Raw genomic sequence first — 21,200 nt, 5'->3', positions numbered from 1 at the left:
GTTGTGGGTAAATGTAACATCTTATAAAATGACAAATACATTATTAAGCAAATTATACTGGCAGTTTTTGTTAGCAAGTAGTACTCTAAAATCTTGGCTAAAGATTAGAGGTGCTGAAGCAGGCTCTGAGGGGGTGTATATATCATTACACACAACTAAACATAGTTTCAAAACCAATCTGGGTGAGTGATAAATTGTTTAACTTCATTCTGAACAAAAGCAGTTCAGAAAATCTTATAGGAGGGGGAAAAGGCATAATATAGGTTATATTTATTCTAATATGCAGTGGGTAGCCTGTTGAGTTTCAATTAAATATATCACTGAATGTGCTTAATATGCATGTTTATAACTATCTGGAGTAACCTCAGTGATACAGATAATTTGCAGTGTGGTACATAGGATGGCCTACGTATGTGTTACGGTGCATATAAAAGGAGACAGAAAAGGCAGCTATGCTTTGCTTTTTTATGTATGTGCTATTTAATGGCAATTTTGCAGGATATTGATGCCATTGCATTGTGCGATAGAGATATCTCATCGTTCTTTTAAGCTGCATCACGAAGCAAAATGTAGTTTAAATTTTAAAGGGTGATAGAAGCATGCGTCTTCCAGTAAAATTTGGTATTAATAATCATCTGTTTGCTTCAAACAAACAGCAAAGGAGACTGTATTTGAAGTTAAATCTCTCAGATGAAATAAAATCCTCAGAGCCAAGGTCTGATCTCAGAATGCCAGAAACCCAGAGTAATAGACTGACTTTGATGAGGTTTCCTCATATGTATCTCTGCAACTGAGAGCAGAATCTGACCCAAAAATACACAGTAACTACATTTCTTACAACTCTCAAGGGCTTTGTAATACTATACAATGATTTCATAGAAGAGTATAAATATAACCAAGGATAAAATATCAACATTTCCAAAGTCAGCATATTTATTTTTTTGGACATATGGCAAGTAGAAATGTGCAGGAAGCTGGGGTATTGTGTTTACATTTTGTTGCTTCCAAACATAACTGTTTTCTGAACAGTCACCACAGTTTATACATAGAATTTTCATGTGTGCTTATTAGCTGCTAGATCAGCTTTATAGATCAATGAGTTAATAAGCAACCATTACCATTTAGACTAACAGGGGTTTTTACAGCTGGAAGGAATATCTAGGCTCCATGACTTTGTACTGCAGTTCTTGTAAAAAGTTTCTGTATAATATAGTGAAAATAAAGTGCATTTTATCCAGTATCCTGTGGAATATTGCAATATACTGCCCTATACTACTGGTCAGTTTAGGCTGTTAGCACAAGGATAAGTAAGCTAGTGCTTTTTCTGGTTTGTTCTGCTACCTGTAGATATCATGTATTTTGCAATGTTTAATTGATTATTACCCTTGGAGGATATTACTGTAGATTTGTGAGTAAAAGAAAATAATTCCAAATAATTGTTTTGTAGCTGGCATGTACTTGGCTTAAACAGGGAATGCAATGATATAATAATTATCAACACTCATGTTTTCAAGGAATTGTGTGGTTTTATTTATATACAGTACGTAGAAAATACTGTTTCACTAGGAGGCTCTGAAATGATATATTGCACTATTCAGCTTTGCACTCTTGGTGCTTTGTCCTGTCTGATATCACATCATATTTTTATGCCTCTTAAACACCATGACATGAGAATTTCTATGGGATTGTTACTTCTTTTCAAAGATTAGCAGCAACAGTCAGAGTTGCATTTGAGATAATCTAAATGGGTATAATTTAAATTCTTCCATCTTCCTCAGCAAGTAATTATGTATTTTCAAATGCAGTTGTGAATGTATTATTTACAGTCCCTTATGTGTCCCCTCTGAAGTTGACTGCAGGGTCCAAGAGATATAAGAAAGACTGAAGTAGATGTAATTTAGTTAGCTGCCAGAAAGCTTGATAAGAGGGATACAGCAGGAAAAACAACAAAAAGGAAGGTGAAAGAGACTGTATAATTGTTTAAAGTATACCAGCCACTACTTTAAGTTACACATTCTACATAGAGAGAATTGGAGGAAGATGGAAATTGTGCCATCTGCCAGAGTCCCTTAGAGCCAAATTGCATAAGTTTACATTATTTCCATAAATTGGTAAAGGTAACTAATAGTTGCAGGAGTAACATACATCACCTCACTCCATAGAGCAAATCCTTAGCTGACGTAAATCATCATAACCCTACATGAAGTATGTGATATGTTGGCAATCAACATTGGCTGTGAATTTGCTTAAAAACTAAAGAAATATTTCAATCAGAAAATGTTGAATTGTAACTGAACACGTGTAATGCAGTTTGGTTTTATTGACTCCTTCAGTAACCACTGTAGGAGCTTAGTGAGTCTCTTTTTCATGGTTGGAATACAGAATCTGAAGTGCATAAATCCCAGGGACTGTGGTGATCAGGAACTGCTTATTTCCTGAAGTGCTGAGAGCATAGAAACTGCTACAGAAAATTAGCTGACCACTCATGATCCTGAGCTGCACTTCAGTCTTGTGCTTTGCTTAAATTTCAGTTCTTCAGCTAAATTTGTAGCTTAGTGATAGCAACATCTGGAAGAAGTTTCAGTACTCTCTGAATTGAGACTTGCAGAGATACTCTTTCAGTGTGAATGCTGGACTACAACAGCCAGTTTGGCACTCCTTTTGTCCTGAGGAATAAGAAACTGGTGGCTTCAGCTACCTAATAGGTTGTTGTAGAGAAGATAGGGGCAGTCTCTTTTCTGTAATACAGGGTGAAAGGGTAAGAGGTAACAGATACAAATTACAGCAGAGGAGATGCTGATTAAAAGTTAGGAAAAATATTTTTACCTTGGGGCTGGTGAATTACTGGAGCAGGCTTTCCAGAGGTGTGGAAGCTCTGTCCTTGGACATGTTCAAGACCCAAACGAACAAAGCCGTGAACAACTTAATATAACCAGACCTGCTTTGAGCAGGTCATTGGACTAGATGGCATTTAGAACATATTTGATCTAAATTACTTTATGATCCTGTGAAGAATAAAGTGTTCACTAGAGGCAGGGAAAGGAAATACCAGTATAATAAATAAGTTACCACATACTAAATTCATATTCCTATCTCCTTTCCTATATGGTGATTGAAACAATTCTATTAGTAGACTATAGCTTCAAGGGTGCACAGGAAGTGCAGAGTGTTGACAGATGGGAAGGAGGATATAATCTCATTGCACCTCTGGAGGCACAGTGAAATTCAATTCCAGATGCCCATTCAGGATGTTTTTGTACTGGCTTAGGGAAAAAAAATAAACTACTCCTCACGGATCCTGCTGACACAGCATCTTCAGGATTTTTTTGAGCCATATTTATGTCCAATTTTAGTGACTAGAAGGTACTTCTGGTTACTGATTTTGGAGTTTAAATTTTCGGTGAAAGATACTCTATTAGTGAATTGTGTTTGTTAATAATAGATTCTGCTGCTGAACATACTGCAGCTCTTTCTTTAAAAATGTGATGATTCAGAGTTACACTGCAGTGCTTTATTGATGTCTGTTATTTACATTACTGTATTTTAGTGTTATTATTTGTTTTATTTTATGTAAACATAAATCACCACCAAAATTTTGCATTCATAGGTACTGCTGAACATTGCCACTCCCCAGTTTTATTTATAACAAAAACAGTGTTTAGAAAAATCCTCCCATTTTCACATGCTTGATTGATTTTCAAGTAATTGTGCAAGAAAAGTGTCCAGTGTAGAGGTGTTGGCTTAAGAGATGGAAAGGATAATAAGCAAAGAAATTGTTATAAACACATACTTGATAAATGCAGAGTTAAAACACTAGCTTGAGAATTCAGTTGCATGCTGTTTATGATCTGAAGTTATTCTTTTAAATTGCCATACAGACAAGTATGGCCCTATTCCTTTACGAAATAAGTAGTAAAATACAGGATAAAGGACCAAAAAAGAATATTCTGTTCAGTCTTCTGTCACTGGCAATCATATTAAGCCTTTCATAAACCAACTTTTATTTTAAACTAGTTAATCCCCACTACTCCAATGGGAAAGTTTGTCCAGAAACTCTCTCATCTCATTGTTAGAAATTGTTTAAAACCCACATGATGAGATTGCATCCATTTATTACTTTCTTAAGATTGTCCTGTAACTTACAAAATTGTTTTTCCTCTTTTTGATTGCTCTTTTTAAGCAATCAGGTGAGGGAATAATCCCATCCCCTTCCTTCTCTTTAGCAAGCCTAAACCAAAACATCTCTTTTCTTTCAGAAGAGCTTCTTCTTCACTATAAGCAATCTAGTAGCCTTTCCCTACAGCTGTTCCCGTTTTAACTCACATGTCTTTAACATGGGTGATCAAACTGCTCATATTCCAGATGTGGTCCTGCCAGTCTGTTACACTGACAGTGATACACATTCAAGACAGCTGCACCTCAGAGAGATGTTGGAAAAAAAACCCAGCATATTCATCTGATATCTTTTGGAATGTTAAGTAAAAACCAAAACAGATCTTTGATGTTATCTGTGTTTATCAAAGGTTGGCTATTTCCTTAGAGACAGGAAATGACTGACTGCATTAAAGGCAGCTTATTAAGTAGTGTTCCAAATTCTGTTCTTAATTACTCCTGTACAGCCTCATTTTAATCAAATTGAATGAGTTTGTGCAGGTGTGATTAACAGCAGAATTTGTCCCATTAAGTCTGTTTGATGCACTTACAAATAGGTAGCATGTAACTCAGTGGGCTAAGGATAAATATATTCACTGATTGCCATGATTAAAATGGAAAACAAATTGTCCTGTTTTCATGATGGTTGCCTAAATTAACCTGTGCTGCAGATGCACAGCAGTGAAAGAAATATCAATGGTTGTTTTGACTAAACTGAAATTCTTTTCACTTTCCTTGGTATCAAAAGAGGTGCAAGAATTTATTTTTTTTAGAGGCAGTGGGCTGTGAATGACTAGAGGATAGAGGGCCATTCATTAAGTACAACATGTGAGGTTAATGGGAAGATCTTTTAATTTACTCTTCGCTTGCCTTGAGCTTAATTCGTGCTGCAGTCCTGTAGAGATCTCTTGAGTTATTCGTAAGATACCTGAGCCTCCTTGTTCCTCAAGAGCTGAGGCTCCTGCATGATTTTGCTTGGAAGTCTTTCACCCCTAGACAGTCCTCAACCCATCTGGGCTAAGCTTGACTCCAGAAAAAAACAGTGCCTCGGTCATCATCACCAAAAGGCAGGGCTGCTGTAGAAGTGCTGGATCTGGCAACCCAGTGGAGACTTGGTGGGAGAAGAGTTATTGAAGACAGCCCTATCCCCAGATTCCTCCTTGGGGTACCCCCATCATGGCTGCCCAAGGACTGGGCAGGTGCCTTGTGACCCATTGCTTCCACAATAAATAACTCAAGCAAGCAGAACTTAAACTGCTGCAGAACTGATAGCCCTCTGTTGGATTTCTGTTGTTGCCTCAGATAATTAGAATCTTTGATTTTTTTTTTTTTACCAAATTAAATATAAAAATGCTGAATTAAGTCAGTACAACAGTTTCTTTGTTATTTGTTTTGATAACAAACCACATTTATTTTATATTATATTTAAACTTTCAAGTTTCAAGTAAGATAAAATGGACATTTCATGCTTCTTAGATCTGTTATTTCAGGCTGCCTATAAATTTAAGAAAACCACATCATATTTGCACTTGGTTTGTGTTTCCATGGTTTTATTTCTACAAATTAAACCAAACATTTTTAAATTATTAGTGTTATATGATCTTTGCTATTCAGTACTTTTAATTTAAGGCTTAGTTTCTAATATCATTTTATGTCCCAGAAACTGGATTTGGTGCTGTAATTAATGACACTGATCAGATTCTAAAATTTGGAATGGAAATCTTTGCAAGTATCTCTTCTCACAGTATGTTTCAACTTATCTTCCTGGTTATAGCTGCGTCAGGTTTTGGAAAATAGAAAAAACCCAACAAAACACTGAAAATCAAAAATGCGCTTTAATTGGTATTCACTATATCTCTAAAAGCTTTGATGTGACCAGGGCAAGAAAAGTTGTGAACAAGTGAAAACTTTACTTCTTGTTTTTTAAAGTAAACACATTCATTCGTCATGCTGAAGGTTACTTAGTTGCTTGAACTCACTCATTACTTATATGTACTCTTGGAGGGAGATCAATTCCTTTTAACACAAGTATCCCTGTTCCCTTAGAGTCAATAATGAGTTATGTATTCATCTGCATCAACTTTCAACAATAGTCACTGCCAGAGGACAATCTAGATCATTGAATTTTTGTGTTACCTATCCCCATTCACTAGATGAAGAATCGGTGCAAATATTGGGTATAGGTGAGTGATGGGAGTACAGACCACTTCATCCTTTTCTGATGATAGATGTCCAAATAAACAGGAATGGATCCCTTCTTAGAAGACTTCTTTCTTAGAAGACTTACATATAAGGCTCTTGGTCATTCAGGGAGAGGTCTGCACCACCCTCCTAGATTGATGCAGCGATTGATGGCTGATATACAATCAGGAATGCAATGCCATAGGGTCAGAAGAACAGGCAGAAAGGATCTCTCTTTGCTTCTAACCAGAGATGGAATCATGTAAGCTCCTTATATATTTTGTGGAGAATGCTAGAAATACTTGAACTGCACCCACCCACCCACCACCCACCCACCTGGGTGCTTTTCCTACAATACTGAAAGCAGCCTACTTTTTTCCAGTGTTTCTCTTAAAAACCAGCTTCAACCCCAATGGCTTCATGATTTGGGTTTAACAAAAAAAGTGCAGACCAATTACCTTTACCATTATTATAAGTGCCTTTTTTCTGAGATGTGTTTTTAGGTAGATAGTTTGCCCTGGACTGATCCAGCTCTAAGTCTCAGCACTAAACCCAGACTGGAGGACTCATAGGCATTCATGGCGTCTGAAAATGGCTTTCAGTTAAAGTAGACATACCCCTCATTCATTCTGATGATTTGAAACAATATGGGAAAGCAGGTGGACTGTGGAATTCCAGTGTGTGTTCATTGCAGAGGGATAGAGTAGGCTTTTTGTTACTTAAGACACTTTGCTCAAGCACCAAATATAGAGTTAGGTTCAAGGTCAGTAGAACATATTTAACCTTGCAACACCTGCTCTCCTTGTGTTTTCAGTGTTTTACAGAGAGAAATGGTAGATGAGAACCTAAAATAGCTTTATAGAGTGGTTGTTCATTTCTAGCATCCTAAAAATACTGAAGTTAGTAAGGATGACACTGCATCAGATCAGACATCATTTACATTTCTGTTTCTCTATAAGTAGAGTCAGAAAGTAGAGTCAAATTATTCTAATCAACAGATTCCAGCACAACAGTACTTGTGCCATTGTACTTATATCTGTTCCCTCAGTTACTGTATGAATTACTGAAAAAATCCATTCAGTAGGTAACTTGGAAGAAAATGTTAATCGGAAAGTTATTTCATAAAATAAGTTGCCATAAAATTACTTTGAGAGAGGAGTCACTGTTTTTATCAGTTACATTTATAAAATATGCATTCATCATGGAGTTAAATATTTGTGTTTAGAGTACAGTTGGAAACACTTTATGGTAAATTTTGAGAACTGAGCTGTGCAACATTTTAAAATTAGGATATAAATATTTCACTAGTCTTAAGAAATCCAAAAAATTGAGTGTGCTGTTCATGTCAGGAAAGCTGGATGAACTTAAACTCCAAGTGAAGAATTTTTTCATTTTATTCCAAAAAGTGGCTAGTATATCTTTACATGTATTCTTTCACTGTATACAAATGTGGTACATACTGCTATTTAATGGCATCATAGTTCAATAGTTCTTGTGTAAAACGGATGCTACAGCAGTTCCTTAAGAAGAGACAATAATTATGATCTATTTTGTATTATAATCCACACATTTGTGTATTTCTTGCTATTAATCATTATGCAAGAGCAAATAACTGTATGCAACAAAGGGTGCCCATTATAATTTATCAATGATATCCACAGAAATATACCATCAAAGAAAACATAGGCTATTTGTTAGCAAGTTAATGGAAAAACTTGTATTATCCCATTTCCACAGAGTTATATAAGGGGCATTATCAAAAGAAGCTGCACATAGATTTAAATATCTAGGCCAGATTTCCATTCCAGCCTTGAATAAGCTTCTTCCCACATGGCCTTTCTTGCTTAATATTTCAGCAATTACAAGTTTTCATTTCCCTTATATATGTGACAATCAATTTAAATGGATTCTACTTATATCCGATTGACTCTCTTGCAGAGAAAATGTGAGGAAACAAAATGGCTCCAAATTTCTCAGCATTAACTGAGTGGTTTCTGAAAAGACAGAGAATTCCTAGTTGCTTGCAAATTTTTGTAGCTGGAGTCAAACTATCACAGTAAGAATGTGACGTTCATGGTATTTTCACCATACAGTGATACAATTCTCGATGGAGAGGAAAGTAACATTTGTTTCCATTAATACGTGAATGATAGATAATAATCAGTCTTCTTCCTTAATTGCAGAACTCTCTCAGAAAACGACAGTACCTCTTTACCGCCTGCTGACTCCTGCACCAGTCCTACTAAAATGGATTTGTCATTCAGTAAGACTGCCAAACAGTGCCTAGAGGAGATATCTGGTGAGTGACAATAAGTCAGGAGACGCCTGTTAACTTCTTTATTTACATCTGTTTCTTACCAGGAGCTTTGCAGTGGGTTGAAATAATACTTCTGACCTCTATTCATGATTGGTATTAAATATGCAGAAAATTTGGGTCATACACAGTTAGTGCTTCAAATGCACAGTTCTCTTATCTGAAATGGCTCCTTTTGTTCAGATAACCTCTTCATCATTTTGCAGAAACTGGTCTGTTGTGAGTTAAATTTTCAAGTCATTATTATTTTTTAGTCATGCTGAATGTTCCAAGAGAAGCAATGGAAAGTAGAGACCAGAATGTTTGACACTGCTGCCTTTTAAGATCATCAAATTAAATTGTAACATCAGAACTGAGACATAAATTACAAAGATATAGTTTGCTTCCATAAATGAATCTATATTCAGAAAATGAACAAATTGTTACATTGTACCTAACTTTAAGCTACTGCTAGACTTTAGCTGCTAAAGATTGTGATCTGGAATCCCTTGAAACCTGAAGTAAAATCCCTATTAGGTTACAAATGTGAGGGGATTTTTTTCTTATTCACTCATATTGGTACAATTCCTTTGAAGTCAACAGAGCCATGATGATTTACGTCAGGCCAGGATCTGGTTGTAACTCTGCCTATGGATGCAAAAAGCGAAGTGTGTCACAGCTGACTTTCTCATCAGGACAGCAGGGTTGTGCGGGAGTACTTTCAAAGGGACTCTTTACCAGAGCTGTTTTGTTGGGGCTTGGGGCTTTGTTTTTGTTGTTGTTTTGTTGTTTCTGGTTGTGGGGATTTTTTTATGAACATCTTTACTGTCATTAGCATTTTTACAAGAATCCTGTCCCACGTGATTCACCTGTAGGTTTGCCCCTTTACTCTAAATTTTTAACATTCAAATGGATTTATGAGGAGTCATGTGGTTCTTCTTACACTGGATATAATTCACTTAAAGCACTGATCTGACACATCAGTCTAAAATTATCTCCACCAGAAGGGAAATCAGATGCCCGACTTTTGTGGGACTGTCTTGGCATTTAGCTGACTCATACTGAAATTGAGGTTTTGTCCTGGTTTGTCTCAGTCCCTTTGGAAGTTTTCTAAGTCTAGCATCCCTTAATTGCTCAGCCAGCTTTTGTGAGAAATATGTCACCCTGAAATGCATGAACATGCGTTCCCTGGAGGCGACACATGCCTGTTAAAGTAAAAAAAATATTTTTTAATTAATCCAGAAAAAAGACTCATTGGTCTTGCATATAGAAAGTCTATAATTAAAACACTTCTTCAAGTCAAAAGATGATCCATGGAGCTATCCACAGAGATGCTAAAAAATAAAAGATCGATTCAGTACCTGCTGAAATGATCAAACAGGATATCATGTCTTCTGGCCTTTTACTGTTCTGAACAGAAAAGGAACAATATCAAAAAGAAGAAAATGGCATAAAGGGCACTGTACATCAGAGAGATTTCTAATCTGATTATTGAGACTCTGGCATTAGCACTTGACTGATAGACCAGGCAACAAAGCAGAACCACTGGGAAAATGTGGTCAGTGGTTTGTTGTTTACAGAGGAAAACACGTGTGTCACCCATAATTGGCTGTTAGCAGAAAAAAGAATGAATGGATCAAGTATTACTATTGTGAATAAGTAATTGTCTGCATTGGTGAGCCATCACCAAGTCATTGGTGATTCTGCCACTGGTGAGCCTGCATGAAAAACCTTATGTGGTGGCTGTTCAGGGGAGTATTCCATGATGGATTAGCTATAAGAAAGAACAAATACATTTTATTACTTAGAAGCATCTTCATTCTACTATGACCAAGGGATTACACCAGTAGTAGCAAGGAGATATGCAAGGGTTACTTCCTTGATTTGGTCATATGTATTCAGGGTGTTAAGAGATTCATGCAGTGTTTCTTTTGCTTTGATACTGTCTTTTTCCTGAAATCTTTCACTGCTGCTGTGGATGGGCAACATTTTTATATTATCTTGAGTTTCTTTTGCACCTTGGTAACCAAACACACTAGCACAATATATTGATATAGAGTAAGGATCAATAAGGATCATGCAAGGGACTAAGCATTTGTGGAAACCACTAAATCTTGTAGGAGTGCATTCATAAAGTGCTGTTGTACCATTATTGTGTTTCTGCTTCATTACTCTTTACTATTTTTACATGGCCAAATATTTACAACTAAAGCTACCAAGCTCAGGACTAAGGTGTCTTAGCCCATGTCATTGTATAAACTGTTTCTCTACTTTCAGAATATTTACTCACTCATCTTTGATATTGTCTCTTGGCTGAAGTTTACTGCTCCCATAACTGGCCACACAGATCATAGCAGGGCTTCTATTCCACTTCAGGGCAAGATCTGCCAATCAATCTTAAACTAATGTTGTAAGCAAAGCTGGTTCAAGGCATCCCACAGTATAGGCAAAACTTGGATGCAGAAAGAATAATTTTAAAAAGATTTGGAAGTGGTTGGTCAGTCACCATTCTCCTTGAGTGATTCAGGATACCAAACCCAAGCTGATTTCCTTGTTTTGGTGGACAGTCATGGCTCTGTTTTCTGTGCTCAGCAAGACAGTTCACTCCCCTTTGCTACTGCCTCAGCATTGGTGATGGGGAAGTAGACAGGTAAAATGAGAATCTGTAGGAGTAGTTTCCAACTCTCCTCTGCTCTGTCTTCCTCCCTATTTCTAAGAGAGCCAATTACCTTTAAAACTTCTCCTGCCTTCCTGCTCAGAGCTAGTGAAAGGAGGGGGCAAAGTCAGAGTGCAAACCTCTTGTTTCCTACCCACTACTCTGCAAGTGATCACTTGGTGAGATGGTGTGGCTGGGATAGACCCAGAAATGCAGCCCTGGTAAACTGAGCAACCTCTTTATTTTTAGCTTGTCCCCATAAATCTGCTGTCCTAGGTAATTTGCCTCTTGGTAGAGCTACTGTAAATCTGGGTTTCTTCACTGTTCCTCTGTCTCTGCTGGGAATTTGTTCCAGATGTGATCTGAAGTGCTTCAGACTTTTTTTTGATCTGAATGTTCCAAAGTTCAGCCAGAGCAATCCCAGATGTTTCCATGGTGCACGTGCAGATCAGCAGTACAGCACATGCACAATAGTTGCAAGGCTTCCTGCACACCTTGGATCCCCTCTGCATGTACGGTGCCAATGATGCCACATGCTGAATGAATCCCATTTGCAGGCACAAGTCACCTGCTCAGTAGTTTTGGTGTGTTCTGTATACAGTAGACTCATGGCACATGTGCCATACAGATGTGTAGACTTCTGTCCAGGAAATCCCAGACAGAAATTTAGGAGTCCTGTTCTGCAGGCATGTATGAACACTCTTTCTTGCATGTAGTTTATGTACCACTTGCCTCAACAAGACTACTCAGTATGTATGTTTCTGAAAAACTGAAGTTTAATGTTATAGACTATATATAGCTATATAGGATTCTAAAATGAGAATGAAAAGAAAACCTACTAAAGTAATCCATGTGTTGCATGGTATGACTAAGAACAAGTTGTTCAGACTTTCTTACCTAGTATTTCTACTTGTAGTAGCTGTGACATTTATTAGTCTCTGCTCAAGTTTATTGGAGAAAGATGCCACAATGTTAATTATTTAATGAACCATTTGTAAACTGTACATGTCAGTAACTACAAAGTATTATTTTATGAAATCAGTGATAGCATTTGGCTTTAACAAGTATTTGCATGTTCAAAGAGCTTAACGCAAAGTGTTTGATTAAATAATTATTCATGAATTTACAAATATTGACTAATTATAAAAAATCTGAGGGATGAAGCAGAAATTAAAGTAATTTTAAGTGTTACAGGCCAATATCAATGGCAGCATTAGTATAAAAACATTCCTTTTTCAAGATTTTATGTTTACTGTGCTGAATTTTGTGCTCTCTGAAAGAAAAAGTTAATTAATAGGTGTCAAAATAGTTTACAATTTTATTTTTTTAGGTAAGTTTAGCTGAAGAGGTTCATAATCTTATGCATTTGCAGCTCTATTACATAATTCATCTGTAAGACTCCAAACTATGCACTGATACTTCAAAGAAAGTCTTTTCTAAGAGCTAAATTTGCCCTTGCTTATTAGTTCTTAAAATAATTTAATAACTCCTTTTATGGAAGAGAGTAAAAATAAGGTAATATGTTACACTGACTGTGATGGGTTGGGGAAGTTTCCTGTGCTGTTCTCGATTTAAACATATTCCTGCAGGGTGGGTAAAGGCTACATGGAACTGCAAGGTTAGTTGGGGAATAATGCTCTGTCATGACATTTGCTCTCCTCTGGTCTCATATTTTGTCTTTTTAGTTTAGAAAGAAGTATTTGCTTGTTGCTATATTTCATAATTTTAAAATGGAGGGATGAGTATTACAAAAGTATTTTTTAATAAATAAAACTGAAAATTCTCCACATTGCGATTTTATGTATTGTCAAATGACACCCTGCAGAGAATGTGGTAAAGCAGAAGGATAAAATATGCTGTTCTTCCTGCAGAATGCTTGGTGCAATATGTTTGTATGTATCTGCTGTATCTGAAGATAATCACAATGCCCTGTCTACCAAGTGAGATTGGTGTTAACGGGAGAAAGTGTTAATGGGAGAAAAGTTCATATAACCTTGTAATTAAGTGCTGTAGTCTAGTGTTTGTACACATGAAGGCTGAATAGAGGTTGTGAGATAAGTCTCAGTACCTCCATATCCCAGCATGTGACTCATTGTAAAGTATGTGCATCGTGGGCTGAAATCATTGCCCTTCCTATTAATTCAAAACATAGCAAGTGAGAATACTGTACCAATTTGAGTGTAAATTGAGGTTTTAAAACCACTGAGTGGGAAAAGAGTGAGGTTGTCCTACATTTTGCAAATTCTGTGTTGTTAATACAGCTGTATGAAGCCTTTCTAACAACCTCTGCAGCTTCCTCAGCCTTGCTGAGCATGCTGTTATAGCCACATGATGCCGGAGCATGCGGGTAGTGCTGAAGCTCTGCTTCCTCAACCGAGGCCGTGTCAGCATCCACACCAGTGCACTGGGCTCTTCTTAAGGCAGGCACTGGCATGTGCATGAAAGCTTCTTAAGGGCCCATATGCCACTGCAACTGGCAGACCCTGGGAGTAAACACAGCAGTCTTCCGGTTTGTGCTGAAGAAGTGGCAGACATTTAATATTTGGGACAATTTTGTACTCGGGCTGACAGAGCATTCTTCTTATCTCCTCTGACTTTGTGGACTAGGTGGGAAAAGGAGTGGTATCTTCTTTTGTGGACCATGTCTTTCTAGGAATGTGTCAGTGATTTAATATGGAAAACCATCATTGCTTGACACTACTGAATATTTTTCTAGATTACTTCCATGTTTATGGGGGTTACCTAGTTAAAAATGCACCTTTCCTTTAGAATGTCAAAGAAGTTTCCCTTCCCCCCCGCCCTTTTATTTTTTTCTCTCTTGCATCTTCAAAAAGTGTAAACTGAGCCAGTGAAAAGCAAGAAGTACAGCGAGGCTTCTGTTAACATCTGTTTATTCACACAGGCAATCTGCAAACAGTCTGTAATTCTTAGGGTGGCGTTCTTAAAGGTTACTTTCTTGTCACGGTTTCTCAGGTAGGGATTTGAGACAAGCATATTTGCACACTGACAAAAGCAGTATATTGGTATACAACAGTGTTTGTATTTGTAGATTTCCAGATAATGTGTTATGAAATTAATTGCTCCTAGACAAAAAGTTTATATCTAAAAATTAGAATGAAATTCACTAATTTCTTTGTTCACCCGTCTATTATTTCTGAGACTGCTATCTTTTTCTCTGTGAGAAAAGGTGTATTTAAATGTAAGCCTTTTTTTCTCTCCTGATAATGTATTTAAAAACATTTAGAACCGGTGAACTTAGTTCAGACATGATACTGTGTTGTTTTTTTAAAAAAATAATTTACTATTCCATTAATAGGTTTTCTTAAGAAGATTGTGAAACAACGATTTTATTAGAGCTTTTTAATTCCATACTAGCCTCTGAATCTCACAGAGCTGCAAACAAGATATATATATATATTAAGAAGAAAGAATGAAATTAAGTATTTCCTTTTATAGATCACCTTACTGGTTAGGTACTGTTCTGTTCCAATTTTTAGCTTCTTTATGATTTTAAATTATATTTTCTTTATTTAGAGCAGAAATTGCAAGACTGAAGGTCCATTTGCAAATCTGCTTTTAGCTTGCTGCCCTGGGAGTAGCAGTGATAGGGAAGAAATAGTTTGTCATCCTTACCTTTCGGGGAGAAAAATAGGATTTGACTGTGAACTAGGTCTGTTACGGTAGCATCCCATTCAGGTGAAGCTGTGTCTCGAAACCTGTGGCAGTGTAAACTGAGCAGAGGCTTCTGTGTCTCCGGTTTAATTCACCAGGATGTTTGCTGCCATGGCAGCCAGCAGCATTCACTGCAGTAGCAGAGAAGAGTCATATATCTGGGAATGCAGGTTGAATACTAAAATGTAAGGAGGCTTGTGCAGAGCTTTGCTTCAGTGGTTAATTTTGGCTCTTTATTGAGCTCTGACGTGGAGGCTGTACTTGCAGTTCTGTGTCAGCCCATCTAAAGTGAAGAGCCGTGCACTGGGATCAGTCATGATCTGGTGAGAGGAGGGGGGAAAGCCCGAGACAGCACTTGTGCCTACTTTGGATTTCAGAAGGCAGCAGCTGTAGACAGAGATGCAGGCCCACCACTCCGATGAGACTGGTGATTGGATGGAGAGGGGAAAACACAGTTGGCTTTTGGGATTACTTCTTTGCTGGAACAGAGTGTTTGATCAACTCTTCTGCTTGAGAGAAATCTAAGTGAAAATGACTGTAAGTACTGCAGATTAATGTGACGGGAGAGAAGTGGCTTCGCAGAGACAGCAGTGTAATTTTAAAGAAAATGACTGTGCCTGTCTAGTAATTTCCAGTACGTACAATGCATGTTTGAGCTGTGCTTTTCATTGGAAGTGCAAGTATATGCTACCTGGGATGTGCAGCGTGCAGTGCTGGAGGGATCACATCCCAGACCTTTCCGGAGAATTGAACTGCTGTCCATCTCAGAAATATGAACTCTAACTGAGGTGAAGCCCCAGCCGGAAACATGCAGCGATCTGCTGAACTGTCAGTGTTTAAAGGCAAGGAGGTTAGAAGAGGGTGTGTTCATCTTCAGAAGCAGAAGTCTCTAACCAATCTCACGCTCATCAGCGAAGGGGAGAAGAGGCGATACTCATACAGGGAGAACTGGTTTGGAAACGCCTCCAAGTCCAGTCAGAGTTACCATCAACAGGAGGCAGAAGCTGGGTGCACAGGCTCCCTTTCCAGGGCACTCTCACGGTCGGTGCACTCTCTCTGCCACTCCAGCCTCACCGCACCCCAAGCATTTCAGGCAGTAGCACCTGCTGGAAGCAGGACGTCTAGGAGGTCCTCAGACCGGCATACAGGTGGAGGTTTTGAGATTGACAATGAGGACAGGGGAAAATCAGATGATGAAAATGTATCCTGCACATTCCCCAGCAGGAACTGGGCAGAGGAGGAGGAAGAAGGCTGCTTGCGTGAAGGGACCGCACATCTGGATGAAGATGTCATAATAACAATGCTGGGGGACCTAGAACAGGTCCTTTATACTGATATTTTAGGTAAGTTAACTTTGGCTTGACATCACGAAGGGCAGGAGGAGACCCAAGTGTTAGCACATATCTACGTGGAGCACATTTTTTATTTTGACAGTGATTTCACGAGACAGAACTGTTTTTATTTGCAACAGTATGCAAAAATAGGGTCCACCCATTTCTTCGTTGTTTGCTTACTCTAAAGACTATGAAATGAAGACAAATGTTTAAATCACTTTTGATGGGTGTAGGGGCAGGAGCAGACTGTGAATAATTGAGCATAGTTTGCTTAGCTGTTTGAAAAAATAAGTTGTAACATTTAAGAGCTATTAGTTTGCTCATAAAGATTTTATTTTTAATGACATTTGTTCTCATGAATTTAAAATTAAAAACTTGAATCCAAGGATAGGTTTGCATAGAAAATGTCTTGGCCTACCTACAAACTATTTCTCTGGTCTTGCTTCCCCCTTCCCACCCCGCTGGTAATTTCACCCCTATATGTGGAATTATGAGTGTTAGGGTTTCATTTTAGTTTAAAAATCCAGTTTTCTTATATCAGTTCCTGCCAGTGAGTATTTGAAATCCACAGCCATAGGTGCTTCAAAAGGCTTCTGTGTTACTGGCTTTACTTTTCATCTTTCAGCCCTTTTCATGAGTGCTCAAAGTGTTCATTTCCAAAGCTTTGTTCTTCAGCCAGCCAAATGGTTTAAGTGGCTGCTTGCTTTTCCAAGGCTGTATAGCATGTGTCTAGCTTGGAGCCTCTTTGCTGGTGGATATGTTAGCCCTGATTATGTTTAAACATTGAGGATAAATTTTTTGTTGTCTACGTAATGTAAAAAGTTATCATCTCAAAATAACAAAGAAACAAGAATTCTCTTTTTATGCATGCCTTTTATTCTTAGACTGTACCATTATGCTAAAAGGGGCTTCTCCTAGAAATTAGAGGCTTGTTAGCAAAAGAAGTTGAGCTCTCCAGCTGCCCTTGCTCCTCTTCAGCTGTGTGTAAGCCTCAGTTTCACCACCTGCAGAGTAAAACTAGTACTTTCCTTTGTGAATGGAGTTAGTATCTAAGAGTGGACACTTCTCTGGAGAGCTGCTTACTATTTGTAAATCTTTTTATTAAAATCTGACAATTAATGGAATTATTCTCCCATTTATCTGCTTTGGGCTGTAATTACATGTGCAAAAGTACTGAAATTATTAAATGTGCAATTATGGGTGAGCTTCAGAAATATGAGTGTAAAAGTTTAACAAAGGTATTTCGTGATTTCTGTAAAATGTTTATTTTGATTTCCTGTGTACATATCTCACACAATGGAAGAAATTAATGTGTTCTCTAAAAATTTATTGAGAGAACCTGTAATGGTTCACTCTTTATAGGCAATAACTTGGGGACAATCTTTTGGAATATTCATTTTTAGCATAAGTGATGAAGCTACAAGTGATTTGAGCAGATTATATTTCCTGGGGGTCAGTAAAATATTTGCATCAGACTTTCTTGTAAGCAGAACAGGATTTTGACAGAAAGTTTCAGGGTATGCTGTTTTAGTCTTATCCCAGTCCCTCCATGTAGGAAATAGAATGTTTTTTCTTGAGTGTACAGACCATAATCACTTGAGAGAGCAAGCCAGGGAGCATTTCTGATGTGTTAGATCACTCAAATATGAATAGACTCTATGATGGCAGTGGGCCATAGTAATAAACAACAAGGTGCCTGGGAGAGTCCAGGCTCCCTTTGGACCCATACAGTGTGTCCAGATCCTGCTGTGATAAGCACTGTAGTGTCTCTTCTAGGAGGCACAGTATAGCACAGAAAAAAAACCCTCATTCATCATCACTATGATCCTCTGCACAGGAGGCTTGATGTAGTTGGGAGCCACAGTGCTGACCTGAAAATCTAGGTAATGTCAGATGCAAGTTAGGTCTCGGGATCGTGCTCACAGTGCAGAAAATTTCTTAATCATAGCATTCAGCTGTTTATACTTTCTGACTTGCTCATCCATGGTACAGCATGAGTCCAGTGATACAGCCTTAAGGATGGAAAGAAAAAAGAGCAATTATTTTTAAGACACTTAATCATTACAGTTATGAGGATTTTGTGTGTTGTACTATGTAATATGTGAAGATCATCAACCTCCAGTTGCAGCTTTTTTTAGGAAAAAAATAAAAGAGGTGGAAAGGTTTTGAAACTACCCATTGTACCACTGAAGATCAAAAGAGGTTAAACCTCAAACTTTTCACCTCTCCAGGATAGAATGACAATACTTTTTATGTTATAATTTGTCTGAAAATGAAATATTCTTCGTAAAAACATACTTGGGCAGTTTGCCATATATATGTACTTTTTTTTTTTTTGAATTGCCATTATACCTTAAGGCTTTGTTATGCTATTTACTGTACAATGTATATTAAAAAAGACAGTTGCTGTCATTTTTGCTGCAAGAATTCCATGTGTTAACATTCAGCAAAGGACAAATGACAAGGATAAACAAAGAAGGAAAAGGGCAAAGGCAGTGCACATATGAATTCTATTCAGTTCCTCAAATAAATATAAAGGCAAAGTATTGTTTTGCATCTAATTCTGCCTGCTTACGTCCTGGAATTTGTCTTTCTGTGTATAGCAGAAAATTGTCTTATACCAACAAGCTACTCTTTCACCTCTGGTTTGAGGCAGGGCAGGTAACATTCAGGTCCTGGGTCTTTCCCATATAGGTATCGTAGCAGGAACAGAATGTGCTCCTAGAAGTGAATTTGAGTACATTTGACAGATGGAGGGTGGGGATAAAGGAGCAGGAGGGGAAGCAAAGAGTAGTGACAGTGAGGAACTGAGTGCATATAGGCAGCTGCCTGGGAACTGTCTGGGCTTTCAACAGCAGGTTCAGAACTTTATGGTCTCCATCTTAGCCTTGGCGTGAGCTGTTTTTCCTCACAGGGATCTCCAGGATGGTGCAAAAGCCTCTGCAAACAGCACATGGGATCCATGGGTACTTTGATTAGCCTGTATGCCCATGCCTTGCCTCCACCCTGTCAGGTGTTGAGCACGCTGTCAGTTCCATGGTGCCAACCAGAGGCTTAGGGACTATTGTATCATTAAATCACTGAAGAATTTATTTGGAATGATAAAGCAAACAAGCAAACAGCACTTCCTGAAGGACTGTTTGGCTGCAGCAAAGAGGACAGCAGACACAGCTGGAGCAGAGTAGGTGGGAAAACCTCAAGCTGGCATTGCTGTTAAAGCTAGCTTGACACTGAGTCACAACTGCTGGGTCCATTGGCTAGTACCATGCATCGTTTGCCTATCAGGGAAGAAATAAAGGTATATGGAATGTATCTGGAGTACTTTCTTTTCCTTGAGTGCCAGGAGCTGGAATTTTTTCTTAACTTCCTGCAGAATGTTTGGGTAATAGGACCAGGACTACAGAATAGGGTACAGTAGCAATTCAGTTTGACAATGAGCTCAAAGGCTTCATCCTTTTGTCAAAAAACAAAATGAAGGAGCTTAAATGAACCATTGCTCAAATATAATTTACTTCTGCATGTTCTCCCTTATATTTGAAATAAATGTTATTGTATATGTTAACCCAATGCTTTCTGTAAACCAATGTTAAACCCATACGTGTAGTTCTGCTGCAAGTCAACCTGTTTCCTATGCCTTCAAACAGATACTATGAGATCTTTTACTCTACCAGAATGTTTTCAGTAGGACTTCTTTTTGGTTTTGCTTTACTCTCCAGAACGCTTTGTTAAATATAAAATTTTCATTGTTTCTGGGCTCATGTTGAATATTCTCCAGTTCTCTGCCCTATGCAACTTTTCTTGAAAGCTCTACGCTAATGTCTCCTCCTTCCTTTTTTCCCAATTCATGTACTCTGCAAAGGATACCATCCTTGTTTTATTTTTTCCCCTCCTCAAACATCTCCTATCTGGGTGTGGGTATTTTTTCAACTTAGATGGCATACCATGCTTTTCATCAGAGACATCACCTTTGTTGAATTTATATCTTGTATAAATTCACACAGAAACCTGAGAGGAGGAAAGGTGGCAACAGAATGAGACATGCAGCAACACTCTGCTTGTGTTTTTTACGATTTACAAATAGGAAATATCAGTCTGTCTGGTATTTTGACTCTGCTTGCACTTCTGATCTTGTTTTTTTGTCTGATATTGAGTTTAAATTCCCCAGACTGTTATATGTATTCAAAGATAAAACAGTTTCTTCATGTCATGAGGATTACAAAATCAGGTTAAAAGCTTGTTCTGGATGAGAATGTTGAAATTTAGAGTTAAATATTAGAGATAACTTAAGTGGTTGCACAATATAATTCTTGATGTTAACATTTCCAGAATGAGAAGTAAAATTGACTGAAGGTGAAGTATGACATGAAATTTATTGTTAATAGAGTCATGACTTCTGGAGGTTGCTTTGAGGCTTATTATATTTTCCTTTTGTAACACATGATATGTAACTTTTTTGGTTTTGCTTCTTGGGGACGGGAGGATATGTTAATCATCTGAAGTAAACATTATTCACGATGTTCCAGGTGAAGTTCTGCAGGCTTCACTATTCAAGATACCAGTCTAGCTTTTCACAGTGGATCCCTGAAGGCTCTTAAAATCCATAGTTGTATAAATGACACATGTGCTTAAAGGGTTCGGATTTTTATCCCACGAGAAACACTTGGTTTTTTTGTATATAAAAAAAATGAATAATCTCCCCCTTCAGGAAATCATTACAGTTAAGGAAAGATGCTTTATTAAGTGCCTGACTTAAAGAGTACTTTGAAATAGCCTGGATGTTAAGTGCATACTGAAGAGTTGTAACAGTCATCTCAATTCTTTCCAGACACAGATTTACTGTGGCTTTTTTCCCCTACCAAGTCATGTAAAATGTCAAGGAGGAAAAAGGGGATGTGTAATGTATCAAGTGGTC

The 21,200-nt window shown here is 37.8% G+C and overlaps 1 protein-coding gene across 2 annotated transcripts in view; it reads left to right on the top strand.

Annotated features, from left to right (window-relative positions):
* Nucleotides 1–21,200, top strand: part of NAV3 (neuron navigator 3) — a gene marked incomplete at its 5' end in the record, with an annotated part of 269,996 nt that overhangs the window by 139,032 nt on the left and 109,764 nt on the right. For both annotated transcript variants that reach the window (XM_080621573.1, XM_080621572.1), the window contains one exon: nucleotides 8,517–8,632. In XM_080621573.1, coding sequence (XP_080477699.1) covers nucleotides 8,517–8,632 — 116 coding nt within the window. The remainder of the gene's footprint in view (nucleotides 1–8,516; nucleotides 8,633–21,200) is intronic.

Source organism: Psittacula echo (genome assembly GCF_963264785.1).
Source record: "Psittacula echo genome assembly, chromosome: 1".
Lineage (NCBI taxonomy): Eukaryota > Metazoa > Chordata > Aves > Psittaciformes > Psittacidae > Psittacula > Psittacula echo.
The sequence above is the reverse complement of the archived record's forward strand: the minus strand, read 5'-3'. Positions and strand labels throughout refer to the sequence as shown.